Source organism: Amphiura filiformis, chromosome 19, assembly GCF_039555335.1.
Source record: "Amphiura filiformis chromosome 19, Afil_fr2py, whole genome shotgun sequence".
Classification (NCBI taxonomy): Eukaryota; Metazoa; Echinodermata; class Ophiuroidea; order Amphilepidida; family Amphiuridae; genus Amphiura; species Amphiura filiformis.
In genome coordinates, this window is record NC_092646.1 from 59419539 (window position 1) to 59434942 (window position 15404).

The 15404-nt window shown below is 35.6% G+C and overlaps 1 protein-coding gene across 1 annotated transcript in view; it reads right to left on the reverse strand.

Annotated features, from left to right (window-relative positions):
• Positions 1-9510, reverse strand: part of LOC140141574 (xaa-Pro aminopeptidase 1-like) — a 51226-nt gene extending 41716 nt beyond the window's left edge. The window contains exons 1-4 of the mRNA XM_072163485.1: positions 9226-9510; positions 7676-7803; positions 4991-5101; positions 4458-4521 (exon numbers count right to left, since the gene is read on the reverse strand). Coding sequence (XP_072019586.1) covers positions 4458-4521; positions 4991-5101; positions 7676-7803; positions 9226-9259 — 337 coding nt within the window. The 5' untranslated portion in view covers positions 9260-9510. The remainder of the gene's footprint in view (positions 1-4457; positions 4522-4990; positions 5102-7675; positions 7804-9225) is intronic.
• Between the last annotated feature and the right edge of the window lie 5894 nt (positions 9511-15404).

The window sequence follows — 15404 nt, forward strand, 5'->3', positions numbered from 1 at the left end:
AATGACTCAATCATGTCAATATTTGAAACTGGACGTTGTTCAAATTCGTGCCAAAACTTCACCTCTGAAATAAAATATTGAGATTTTTTCTCAGATTCCTTCATGTAGACACTCAAATAAGCGGTGGAATATTCTATCCGAATTTCACTGGTACATAAATCGTGGAGTGATTTCCGGGGGGGGGGGGTGTCACTCCCATTGTGGCTTGTACACCATCCGCGATATTAATCGACTTTTGAAAAACACCCTAAACAAGGATTTAGGCCTAACCCTTGGCTAAAACGATACCCTGAAACAGGTAACACGCGGAGAAATTTGGGGTATTTGGGTCCTTACACACTAAAAACTACGGGGTTATATTTTCCGTGGTCATTTTGAATTGACCACGTTTGGGGTTGTTTTGACCCTTCAAGGGGGTTGTACTGTTTTAATTTGACCACATTCACGAGGTCATTTTAGCCACGACGAACGTGGTCAAAAACTTAGTGGTCATTTTGCCGATACCGTCGCGCATTGATATCAGTTTCAATCTTCAGCTTTGAAAATCTCAATTCATAAATGAGTTTAAACATGAGCTGCAATTATAGTTTGTTGATTAATAAATAAAACTAATTTTTTGACCGAAGTTACCCAATTTGTCAACTTTATAATGACTTGCATTTCGGAACTATTTGCACACACGGTGTGCATCGGCTCACGTGGTCACATCAGCGCCATATTTGTTCTGATTGTGCAGCTCAGTGGATTGTCGTGTGTGCTTGTCTGCATGATGGAATATGAAAAGTTAGTTGAAAAGTGAGACTGCAAGGATGCATAGACCCTTGTCTATGCACGCAGATTCATTCAATTTCATGCTGTCGTGGCTGGTGTCTTGGCTGCAGTTGTTATAAGCTTATATCATGTAAGCTTATAATACGTGAACTGTCATAGGCGATGACTGACTGTGTGTGAGTGTGATACACAGATGCATTTTGCAGTTTGCTGTTTATGTAGGCCTAATGCTTTCTCTGTGCAGAAACACACTTATGTCCTGGTGGGACCAGCATGACCATAGGCCTACTAAAAAAATCCAAACAACCCCTAAATGTGGTTATTGAGTAACCCTATATAACAACCCTTTCAAATGGGTCATTTCATTTGACCCCGAAATGAGGTCATTAAGTAACCCAATAAGGCAACCCTTTTGAAGGGGTCATTTCATTTGACCCCGAAATGTGGTAATATTTTGACCCCAATGGGGTTACTATTTGACCCAAATACGTAGTCATTGCAATGACCCCGACCAATGGGGTCAAAATGACCCCGTTAGTGGTATGGTGTTTAGTTGATAACTATGCTGGGGTCAAAAATGACCCCGTTTGGGTCATTTTTTGACCCCGTAGTTTTAAGTGTGTACACACCATGCGCGGAAACAGCCTGTGTGATAATACGCTTTGGCATTGTTACCTGTACGCAGTGCATGCGTCGCGCAATAAAGCGTGTCTATATAGCAAGCCTATATCACCCAACTGAAGTTTTGGATGCATTCAAAGCAAAACCCGAATACCCCCCAAATCTTTTTCTATGATACAGGAGAGACTCGATAGCCAGCTAAAAATTTGATAGACTTTTGATATAGAAGATTGTAAGTGTTTGATAGACTTTTGATAAGGGAGAGGATCGTTCTCCAGTGGAGGTGTTTGATAGACTTTTGATAGGTTCGTCAGCCAGCTAAAATTTGATAGACTTTTGATATATACAAGATTGCAAGTGTTTGATAGACTTTTGATAGGGGAGAGGATCGTTATCCAGTGGAGGTGTTTGATAGACTTTTGATAGGTGAGAGGTTCGTCAGCCAGCTAAAAATTTGATACATTTTTGATATATAGAAGATTGCAGGTTTTTGATAGACTTTTGATAGGGGAGAGGATCGTTATCCAGTGGAGGTGTTTGGTAGACTTTTGATAGGTGAGAGGTTTGTCAGCCAGCTAAAAATTTGATAGACTTTTGATATATAGAAGATTGCAAGTGTTTGATAGACTTTTGATAGGGGAGAGGATCGTTATCCAGTGGAGGTGTTTGATAGACTTTTGATAGGTGAGGGGTTCGTCAGCCAGCTAAAAGTTTGATATACTTTTGATATATAAAAGAGTGGGAGTGTTTGATAGACTTTTGATAGTAGAGAGGTTCGATATAGCCAGCTAACAATTTGGCAGCTGCAAGCTGAAAAATTGATAGACATTTGATAGAGATGCATGACAGAAATATATTATATTTGATATGGTTTTGATAGGAGTGTGACAATCCACCTAAACATTTCATAGACTTTAGCTGAAAATCACATGCATCAATTTATTATATTCTATCAAATTCTATCAAATTTGGACACATTTGATAGAGTTTGATAGATTTATATCAAATTTCTATCAAATATGGACTTTCCTTGTTTTTGCTAGAGTTTTGATAGATCCTATCAAATACCTATCAAATACTCTATCAAACAGTCTATCAAATGATGTCCCAATTCTGTAGAATTCCGTTTGATAGAGTTTTGATATGTATCAAATCTCTATCAAATTTCGACAAGGGCAGACAATTATTTCAAGCAAGGGTCACTTTCCGGTAAGCTGGACCGAATAAGGTCATCTTGTGTCATTACTGATATTACATGGTGAGCTTTAGTTAATTAAAATTTGGTCATCTTAGACCAAAATGCATGGTATTTATATATGAAGAGCTTTGTTTCAAAACCCCTTACATCCACTTTTGGCCAAATTGAGTTATTGGCATAATATTATAGTGTGGGTAAAAATACACATTTTGGTGGTTGTTTGACCTTCATACTACCTTCCCTTCCGGACTTATCGCATATTTCCCGTTTGGGAAATCTTAGGGAATTTCCGGAAATCTGAACTTAAAATGAATATAGAATTGTTTTGTTTTAAATTTTTTGATGTATAATGGTAGCCTGGAATGTTCTTCACCTATTAAAACCAAAAGGAACTGTTTTGGGTCACTACGTTTGAAAAAAAATCATTTTAATTAACAAAAGGTGTAGCTTCGGAAATACCCCAAAAATGCCATTTTCCCGAATTTAATTAAAAATTCATAATTAAAAAAGTAAATGAGATATTTCAATTTTTCTTTTTGATTTTCAAAGCATTAGTCAAGTTACATAATGTAGTACAAACAAATGGGCTCAAATTTGATTGCAAATGTGGTTTCTAGAAAAGGGGTTAATTTATTTTGTTGCAAAACCCCTTACATCCACAAAAGGTGCGATATAAAGAAAATAATAAAATAAATAGGAAGGCTTGAAAATTTTACCAAACCTATTCATTTAGTTTCTATTCATCAACACTAGTATCCAAACCCAAATTGAATCAAATCGAACAAGTAATACTTGCACAATTAAAAAAGCTGTTTTTCTCAAAAAGTCAAAAGTGGATGTAAGGGGTTTTGCAACAAAGCTCTTCATATGTCCAGAAAATGAATTCCGTGGTCCACTTGCTGGGTGTACTTGGAAACCACATTAATCAATGGACAAAATGAGTACAATTAGCAGTGTAAAAATCCTAAAGAAAAAAAAAACGGCCAATTCGAACGATATCGGGCTTTTTAATAATATGATGGAAATTCCTTTTTTTCAAGGAGCACCGGTATTAAAAATATTACTAAATATTACTGCTTCTACAAAAAACATAGAAAAAAATAAATTATTGTTCTTTATAATATATTGTATCAATAATTATTACAGTATTTTTGTTACCTTAATAGAGTATTTTGGTGGTGGTGGTATGTGTGGGAGGAGGGGGGGGGGGCTGTGGTAGGATTACAGGCAGTTAAATACAACATACCACTCGCGCTCACCATTTTTCCAAGCTGGTCACCTCATGCATGGACATACATATTCATATGGGAGGTAAGCCGTCGAGAGAAATTGGCAATTTCATAAGGAGAAGGGTAACGTAATGTCATACTCATATTGCATATCAATACTGGGATATGGATCCCGACTTTAGAGTTGCAAGATGTGTTTTCTTTATCCCATGTGCACCTAATAGAGACTATAAGTAGATAATTCCACTCTATTATCCTTCAACCATTAGCTCATAAAACACCAACTGGTTAAACCACTACTATACCCTATACATACTGCTCTCGCCCCGAGGTACACTGCCGCGCAACTACGTCATTGGTACTTTAGAGTACCCCTTAGAGTACCCCTGACTGAAGATACTCTAGAGTACACTCATCGGAATCACACGTACAGTACATACACTGGTACTGGATTGGTGCTGCATTGGTACTCTAGAGTAGCCACAAATAGCTGGGCAGTAGTGTATGATACCTATATAAACGGTACCGGGGTTCGGGTTTGGCACAATACATGTACAGATTGCAGTATTACATCTACGAATGAGACGACTACAGACATATGGCACGTTCTTGAGAGATAAATGATGGCAATGACATACCAGCAGAGCCGCTAAATCCGCAGATGTATTGACGACGCTTGTCATGTTCAGCGACATATTCACTCTAAAATTGATAGACAATAAAGAATAATTAATATGTGTGCAATTTACTCGTGTTGTTTGGGCAATAGAGAAGTGAAAGAAATTACCTAGCAAATGTGACCTTGTTTTTCGAGATATGTTCTAATGTGGATTTTTTTTTGTTATTACCTTTTTTCTTACTTTTTCAATACACAAAACTAGGATATTTTTGTCAGCGAATGTTCAAGCTGAAGATGACAATTAAGAAAAAAATAAAGATAGAACAATACTTGAATGCCTCAAACTTAAAAGTGTGAATTTCATCAAAATATGAAAGTTATTTAGAAGTCCTAATGCATTTAATAATTGTTGAAGAACGTTAACGTATAAATTGTGGAGTATTTCCTTTTAAAAATACACATAGATAAAATTCCAAATTTGAGGTGATGCAATGAGCATTATTCTCAAATCTAATACACCAGTGGAATACCACTGCCGCCATTTTGTTCTACCTGGTGCGCATCCTCAGTAGGTATGATGTAAGCTTGGATACCTGTCGTCGTCATGTCAGTGCGTAATGCAGCAAGACGAGCCTCTGTGTCGATCACTGTAGGCGGTAAATACTGCAAAACAAAACATAAACACGTACGAATAAGGGATAGAATCAAACATCGACCGGCGGTCGACCATCCGTCCGTCCGGTCCGGTAACAGCCAGTCCACCGGTGGTCGAGTTTTGATTTCGTCCCTAACTGAAATTAACGGCCTTCTTCAGCTAAAAACGATGGCGAGGTTTGGCAGATTTGGCTATTCAAGTTGAAATCCTTACCCCTTATGGAAGACATGACCTTAATTTTCCCCAACTGGGGGTTTCATTCCGGAGTCACTCATTCCGGTAACCTCATTTGAAATTCACACTTCCTGTGTGGAATATTAACATGGTTAAGGTGGTGTCTTCCAAAGGAGATGTGTGGATTTGATCTGGAATAGCCAAATATATTGACTGGAAGTGTAATTAATCCTCCATTTTCGCATTGCCCACTGCATCTTGATTTAAAGGTCCATTCAATAGACATCGCACATTATAAAAATGGCGGACAAGAAATGTCACTATAATGAAAGACAAAGATAAAAAGACTAGTTTGCGTTTGACGTCATCTGTCAATCAAACTCCGAGCACGGTTTGTTTACAAGTGTCATGATGATATGAGTTGCTGAACGCGGCGGTATATAACCGGTCGCCTTATTGTTAATTTTGCACATTTAAACATACAAACCATTTCAAAAGTTAGGTGTTTATACTAGGAAACTTTCTTTGGTGAAGGCACCATGTCAACAATGCCTAGAAAAGTTGCTTTTGCCTTGTAAGAGTACGTAATTTTTCGAATTTTTCTCCATTCACTGCTATTCCTTTTCTCCGATCGGCACCAGTCAGATGAATCGACCTTCCTTATACGCGCTATTAGCCAATCAAGGATCGTAGAGAATTTGATTGACAGTGACGTCAGACGCAAGCTAGTCTTTTATCTTTGTCTTTCATTATAATGTATGCCTTTACGGGCCAAAATGCAGCACCTCAGCTGTTTGATACCTCACAATACGAGAGTAATATAATGCAAAAAAAGTGCAAATGTGCGTCATTTTACGGAACACATATTTTGAGAAATTGACAAGGTAAACATCGATCTCTTACTTTTGGTGAAAAAGTTTGCTTTATAATCGTTCACCCAACTGAAACTATAATACCAGCTCATTGCAATATCGCACAGGTAAAACATAAACATATGTGTAGTGTGGAATTAACCAGAGAAGATCTGATTTAATATAGTTGAGCTGTTTTCAATGAGTGTTATCTTAGTTTAATCGCTCGTAATGGGGTTTAAGTCATGCAAAGGTCGTGGTGAATTCTATTGTAGACAAAACTGCATCATGAAATAAAAAAATATACTGTTACCATAAACAAAAACATATTATGGTATTAAATGGCTTAATGGTTTACACAATGATCTTGTCATATCCTTGACTTTCATCCACTATTCTGCGGATAATGCATTTTAAATAATTGCCCCTCATGTATACGTTGCATCTAGGACACTGCATTTAGACTTGGAGATTTAGAGAAGTGAATACAAATTAAATAATTGGTTATGGTAAAAATATATATGTAATTATAGTAATAATGCGCTTTTAAAGTCCCCATAAATAATATGTAGTTTGACACACTTAGATATTGGCTTTCAAAAATGACAAATCATCTTTGTCAGTGAGAAATATATCGTCAGCCTGCTACGCTATTAAATTGCCTAAGTCATTTTTTGTAATTTTGTGAACAAAGTACAAAATATAGTTCAAGCATGCATTTAAACATATTTATTCACCAATCTTTGCACAAAAATAAATGATAAAGGGGGGGCAGCAAACGTTTTCATTCGCAAAAGGTTATAAAAGGTTGTCAGAAACGTTTAAATGTCGGGTTTATATAAAGGGTATATTAAGAGTATAAAACGTTTTCATAACCTTAAAAAACATTTTCTGATAATCTACTGCTGAGCAAACAAAAATGTTTTACAGAAAACGTTTAAATGTCGGGTTATAATTATAAAGGTTATAAAATCGTTTTAATAACCTTCCAAAAACATTCTTGAAACTTGATACAAAACATTCTAAACAGAATGTTATTTTGGGGTTACAAAAATATTTTGCGAAAAATGTTTGCCCAAAATATTTGCAATAATGTTTTAAAAGCGTTTTCATGACCTTTATATAACCCGACATTTAAATGTTATTAACAGGTAAAAAAAAAAAAACCATTTTAAGAACATTTCTGTGTTTGTTGGGGTCAAATATTTCAACATAATGTTATTTAAGTATTTACAAAATATTTTGTAAAAATGTTTGCAAAAATAGTTTACAATAACATTTTTGAAAACATTTTAAAAATATTGTTGTAGTGTGTTTTCATACAAAACGTTTTAAAACGTTATGATGACCTTTATACAACCCGACATTTTAATATTATTAAAACGTTTTTACCCCTTTTCAGAGTGAAAATTATGAGAAATCTAAACTTGCAGTTTAAATTTTGTTTTTATCTGTATGGCTGGATCACGTATATTTTTGTGATGGCCTGAATATTTGTCTTACCATTCGCCTCCTATAATAAATTATCATACGGAATTAGATTATCTTAATTCTTACCGGTGGTGTAATGGTACAGTCTCGTAGATCTCCATTCTTTGGTTTGGCTGGCTCATAAGGCTTCACATTCTGTCTTTTCACTCGAGGTTGCGCTACGGGATCTCCACATACCAGACCTATGGTCAGAACTTTATAAAAAGCGGGAATCAGAGAACGTACTTTTAGTACTCTTCATTTATTTCCCATATATTACCAACATTTCAGAATAAGTATCTGCAATAGTTTCCCTTTAAGGAAGACACGATTTCATATTAGACAAAGATTGTCTTCGACAAGAACTGGGCGTCCCCCCCCCCCTTCGCGTCCGCTCAAAATTTTCGGATTCCCCTTGTTTTCCCGAATTTCTCCATATAAAACTTAACATTCCCCCTCCTGGTTCAACAAAAAAAGTTCGCGTTCCCCCCATCAAGATCCCCCCCAAAAAACCGGTTTCCCCCTCAAAATGCCCATTTCCCTCTGTCGTAAATAATGATCGCTCCCTTAGTTCTTTGTGCATCTGTTACAAAATTAACTTTTAAAAATATATATACAAAAAACTCCTACTCAGAAATTTTAGGCTAGATGTACGTCTTGAGCTGTATGGTAATTGAACCATGTCACAAGGCACGATGCTATTACCTTCCACCTGACCCTTCAGATCTGTCTGACACCGAGGCATGGCACAGGATGAGTTTGACAGGCAATAATGTATACAATGTAGGCCTACAACGTATGGCGAACCTTAATATAATGGTATAATAGTTCTATATGCCAGTGTAGCTAGGGAGCAGGGAATTTCGCATTATTTAGAACGTTACTGTTTTCTTAGGCCTCTCAGAACGTCTTATTTAAAAGGTAGGCCTACCCCATGAATATGTGCTAAAAATGACCTGCCCCCACTCCTTTTGACTCGCCAAAAATATCCTGCCCACCCCCTTTGTTTACCCCTTCCTTTTGCCCTGTCAAACATAATCTGCCCCTCCCACCGTCCCACCATCTTTAAATTAACTAACACGGGAGGACAAATAATTATTGCACAAGGGTATTGCAGAGTCCCTATGACCTGTTTATTTATTTTTTTAAATATAGCTTACGTAGATACTACGGCAACCTGCTTAACAATAACATAGTTGATTTTTTCGGGCTACGTTATAATACCAGGGCTGTCAACTCTCACGCAATGGCCGTGAGTCTCACGCATTGGGTCACTTTCTCACGGTCTCACGCCAAGGTAGTATAATCTCACGCCTAGGTAGTAAATCTCACGCAAAAAGCTGGAAAATGAGTAAAATCTAACGCATCGCCATGAATAATTTGTTGCTCCTCCCCCCTGCTTTTCACATTCCCGAGTGCCGTGGCTCAAATAATCATGGTACAAAATGAACATTGGAGTCGGCAAATCCCGGTATGCCTCTGTCTCACGCCAAGCAATTCCAAAAAGTTGACAGCCCTGATAATACTATAGTAATAGTCTATATAAAACAGTGACGAAACGTGGCATGCTGGTTTATATTTAATACAGCATTGGTTCTGCATTATACTAAAATATATTTCTTCATTTATGCACTTACCTACAAAGATGCAGGTTCTGCAATGCTTCAACATTTTAGGTATACTGTGCGCTTGTATATATCCGGAATAGTATTCAGCATAGATCTACATGATACCGGTACTAGTATACCAGTACTATCCAGGGTACATAGACCGTTATAACGTTGTCTTAGGTTCATCGTTTCAAAGGTCAAAATTACCATTTCAGAGGACTTTAACCCATTTTGTCAGTCACGATCAATCACGCATTGTATCAAAAAGCACTTTTTTGCAGAGGTCTCCAGTCTCGAGTTGTTTTATTGCTAAATTTTCGTCTGAGCTCCATAGTTTCTACATTTGCCTATAGATTACTAGTCTACTCCCCATTCCAGAAAAATACAGTACTAATTTGTTGGGATTTAAGTTCTGCCAAATGAAACATAGCTCAATATCCTTACAATTTATTTTGTCCTAACTGGAGATAAAAGAAATAATTCGTTCACTATTTTACTAATTTCTTGAAAAAAGAGCTAAAGCTATGAATTTTCGCCATGTTTTCTGACAATCGAGTCACAAAAATCAAAGACTTGGAACAAGTCTAAGCATTCAAAATATTGATATGCCGAAATTTAAGTTTTTATGTGAATAGAATGGACACTTATTCATTATTCTGTGATTGAAAGAGGCTCGACATGATTTTTTCCACTATTTATTTGATTTTCAAAGTAATTTTATTCCTCAATTCAAAGTCAGATTAAGTCAAACGGAGAGAATCGTATGCATAAAAGTATAATAAGATAATAACGCGATAGCTTTTAACAATATAATAATAAGGTACCGTTCACAAACACTTGTTAAGGGGCCCTGATGCAAAAAGATTTCATCGCGAAAATTTTTTTCGCCCCCCTCCCCCCTTTATAGACCTCGAAAATTTCAGGGCCCCCCTTTTTAACATGAAAATTATGGGTTAACCCCATAGCAAAGCATATAAACTCAATTTTCCCAGGAAAATTTGTGGTCATTTTTTTCAGCCCCCCCCCCCCCTTAGGAGGGTCAACATTTTTCAGGCCCCCTTTTTATGCATCAGACCCCCCTAACAGTGTTTGTGAACGGTTCCTTTAATCAGTGTCATCATCAGGGTAAGTCATATGCTTACTAATTTAGTATAATGACCCAGCAAACACAGACCGTTTTCAAAACGTTTTTAACAAGTTATATTTTGGATTTTTGGTTTTGGTAAAAATGGTTTTATAACATTACCTGTTATATAATGGTGAAGAAAACGTTTTAAGACGTTTTGTGTGAAAACACACTACAAAAATGTTTTTAAAATGTTTTCAAAATGTTATTGTAAAATATTTTTGCTAACATTTTTGCCAACATGAATTTTGTCAACACTTATCTTAGAATATTGCAGTAAGTTATCACAAAACGGGTTATCGAATGTTATGAAAACATTTTATACCCTTAATAATATAATCCGACATTTAAACAGTTTTCTGGCAACCTTTTTCTGGCAGCCTTTTCTAACAAATGATGTCACTCGAAAAAATATTGTATTTGCTGGGGACCCTAACTGGTTATAGTGATCATCAATGATCAAACCGTAACAATTATACGCATGTAGTTATTATTTTGTTTTTATTCAATGATACTTGTTATACTCTTTTTTTTTTGTAAAGTGATAACTCAATGGTGGAATACAAATTATAAAAAGAACAACCAATAAAAACAAAAATAGTCGAAACTATGGTCGCTGATACTGCCTTTCGTTAATCATGTTAATGGATGTCCTTTAAATAATTACTTCGACTGCAGACGAAACGTTTTTTCAGAATTGTACTTTTTCATGACCATAGTTGGAATCAGCATGTAAAATGCATTAAAATTAGTACAAACAAACCTATAAAGAGTAGGCCTACAGTGGTTCTTGAGATAGTGCTTGATATTTTGAGAAAATATTTTAAAACTTGGACTTTTTTGTTGAAGCCGATAGCTAGCATGCAGAGCATTAACTTTGACACTTTTACAAATTGTACGGTGTACCATCTCCGCCAATTTCCTTTTTAATTTCCTTTTTTTTAAATCCCCCTTTTTTTGAATTTCCTTTTTTTTTTAATTTCCTTTTTTTGAATTTCCTTTTTTTGGAATTTCCTTTTTTTTAATTTCCTTTTTTTTTTAATTTCCTTTTTTTGAATTTTCCTTTTTTTTTAATTTCCCTTTTTTGTATTTCCTTTTTTTTGAATTTCCCCTTTTTTTGTAAATCCTTTTTTTTTAATTTCCTTTTTTTTTTTTAATTTCCCTTTTTTTTTTTTAATTTCCCTTTTTTTTTTAATTTCCCCTTTTTTTTGAATTTCACCTTTTTTTTTGAATTTCACCTTTTTTTTTAATTTCCCAAGTAAAACAAAGTTTGGCAGAGGCGGGGTTCGAACTCACGGCGCAGGGCTTTGGCTACTCTGTGGGCCTAGCGCCTTAGACCAGTCGGCCACTTGTCATATTGTTATGCCTATGAAAATTATTTGAACGTATGGTCGCAACTTCAACATAGGCCTACCACGTGACAAGCAAAGGCAGAAAATGCGGGAGAAAATGTACCATATTTTGGAATTTTATTTGTTAAAAACATTAATGTGTATTAATAGCGCTCAATTGTTGAGAAATCCGACAATAATAAACATGATAAATGGGCAATTATTATACATGCATTATCGATTTGAACTCGCTAGGCCGTATGGCCGCACCGGCTGCACGTGCTATAATACTCCTATATACCGGGTATATACATGTGGTTCACATTATAGAACCTGCCATTTTTCGTGCATACACGGTCTGGATTTTCGCAATTTATAGGATAATTACACGTAGGTCCCCCAAAGTTTCTTCCAGTTATTGAAGTGCTTATATAATGACATGATGTTGCATTCAATAATATAAGCCTACGTATACTTTACTTTACCTTTACTGTCACTATTATAATTATATAAACTTTTTCATAACCATTTTATACTAGTATTTTGATGTTATAAATATCAGTATAATTTCGAGTTCAACTGAATGCTTTCATCATGATTAATAACATGTTTTATTTATCAAAAATCGACTATGGCATAGTCTAGGACCTACGTAAAATTTACATAAAATTTTTACCATCAATAGAGTGTTAATTTTGACTAAATTCAGAAAATATTTTGGCGTATATAATTATAAAATTGAAATAAAATTCTCTGCCTTGATTTATTTGTTTGTTTATGTATTTATTTAACAATTACCGGTAATTGATTATTTGCTTATTTATGTGTTTATTTATCAATCAATGAATTCTTTTATTTATTAATTTATTGATCAATTAATGATTTATTTTATTTATATTTATTTCTTTATTTAATCGTTTTCATTTATTAAATTAATTGATAACAACCGTATTCATTCCAATAAGCGCCCATGCCCCAATATAAAGCGCCCACCCAGGGAAGCTTAGGGATTAAGTTTAAAATGTAGCTCCTGGATGACCTTTGACCTCGGATGACCTCGATTTTAAGTTTTACGTGTTCCCCTCATATCAAGGATTCCACCCACCAAGTTTGAGCCCGAGCGGACAAAGTTTGAAATTTGACCCCTCCATAATGACCTTTGACCTCGCTTGACCTCAATTTTATTTCGGGAATATATTCCCCTCGTATCAAGGATTCCACCCACCAAATTTGAGCCCGATCGGACAAAGTTTGAAATTTGACCCCCTCCGTAATGACCTTTGACCTTGGTTGACCTCGATTTTATTTCGCGCATTATATTCCCCTTGTATCAAGGATGCCACCCACCAAATTTGGGCCCGATCGGACAAAGTTTAATTTTTTGATGAATATGCATTTTTTAGCGAAATAATTTCCCCTTTTTTTTTAATTTCCCCCTTTTTTTTTAATTTCCCCGATATTTGTTTTGATGTGCGTATAATGTTGCAGCTAGTGGCTTCATGTTAGTATACCGCGGGGAGCATTAGCCTTAGTCAAGGCTTCGTCCGTACTTTATATTTGAACACAGCTGTCCAACATGGATAGCGCTCGCATAGCTTTCTATTTTTTTATATCTTGGCCTATAGTGAAGACAAAAATTAAATCCAAATCTAGTAAAACAATCCGAATCCAATAGAGTGATCACGAGGCTTATATTAAAGAAGGCCTAATTTGAATTAGATTAGAATAATAATTGTTAATAATATATTAAATATTTAGACCCTTCCACTGTATAAGTCTTTATTCGGCCTATAGCTAAAGCCACGATTTCTCCGTGTTCATGGTGTTACAAAATCTAAAATCCGTCTTGCAAATTGGACGATTCCGTGATTTTCCGTGTCCACTGTAAAGCACTAGGCCTATGGCCAGAATCTTGGATCGTAGGCCTAAAATTAATGCTAGAATTGATTGTTTAATGGTTGATTACTGCTAAATAATCACTTTTCTTTGTTTTATTTTACAAATCAACACAAAAGTTAGACATTTTATACAGTTTTTCACTATTTGGTGGCATTTTCAAATTTCCCTGAGCAAACCCCGACATAAGATGAGTTTTAACATCTTTTTAAACATAGTTACATTTTTAGCAGTTCTAAAATATATAGGCAATTCATTCCATGACGTGGAGCTGCAATTTCAAATGACTCATGTGCTCTTATTTTGTTTCTTGAAGAAGTTGCATGTTTCCAGATCGAAGAGTATAGGCCTACGAGTGGGAACATAATTTGAAAGAAGTTCAGATAAATATGACGGAGCAATAGGCCTATCATTATTACATTTATATACAATCAACATAAGTTAAACAACAATTCATTGGAACACAGGAAGCCAATGCAGTTCCTTACCAGTGTCTTATTAGTTTGTGAGAAAAATGCAAAAATAGTCACATAGGCCTAATAGTCATAAAATAGCTCTATTAAATAGTACGAATATGCCGTCCCTTTACATGGCAATTTTAATGGCAATTTTAAAACATTTGGCATGTGCAAAGGAGGGGGCGAAGATTTTTTTTGGCAGGCCGAGAAGGGAAGCAAGCAATTTTTTTGGCACGGCTTGGGAAAATTACACCCCCCCCCTCACGGGCCGGGATAAAACCACTGCGATTTATATACTAGTATTCTTATGGTTTTCCCGTGACTTGAAATAAGTCTACGGCCCTAGCACACAGGCTCCGGCACAGGCTATATCAGTGGTGTAAATAATACACACACATGGTCTGACCACTGACTTCTACACAGTGGTTCTGTCCATATACTATATCCATGGTCTGTCACACGTAAAGACTACAGTGCGAGCAAATTCTTGGACAACTATTGAGTATGTGTCTCGGCCAAGATTCTGCTTTGTGAGAAAATAAAAGGGGAATTTAAAAAAAAAGAGGAAAATAAAAAAAAAAAAAAGAGAAATTAAAATAAAAAGGGGGAAATTAAAAAAAAAAAGAGAAATTAAAAAAAAAAGGAAATTAAAAAAAAAAGTGGAAATTAAAAAAAAGGAAATTAAAAAAGGGAAATTGGCGGAGATGGTACACCGTAAAATTGGATAGATGATTACTATTGGCATTATGTTAATATATATATAATATGAATACATTTTTGCAAAGAGGAAACTTTGCATGGTGGCGCAGCTGCCCGGGCTCTAATATACCTCGCAATCGGATGGTGCCATACTGTTATGCACTTGGGCAAGGCGCTTTACCTCACTTGCCTCTCTACCCAGGGTGAAATGGGGAGTAGTTAGGCAAATTGTCCACAGCGCCGCCCAAAGGTATGAGCATATTCTAACGACAGCTAGACTATGCCATAGTCGAATTTTGATTTAAATAAAAATATGTTATTATTAATCATGATGAACGCATCCTGTTGGAACTCAAAATTATACTGATGTTATAATTAATAGTAAAATGGTCATAAAGAGTTTATATTAGTGTCATGACAGTAAAAGTAAGTATGCTTATGTTATTGAATGCAACATATCTTGCATAATACATTAATAATACTTTTATGCTCACTTTAATACTGAACAATTCTTATTTTGGAGTCTACCAGTTTATTCGCGAAAGCCCGAGTAAAAAATCTGACTATGTACTTTGACTTTTAAGCAGAACTTTACCCCGGGACTTTGTTCTCTAAAACACACTGTCAATCATACTTGTTTATCAATCAAATTTAACCGCAAACACTATAAGCATGGTGGTACAATACGCGCTAGAT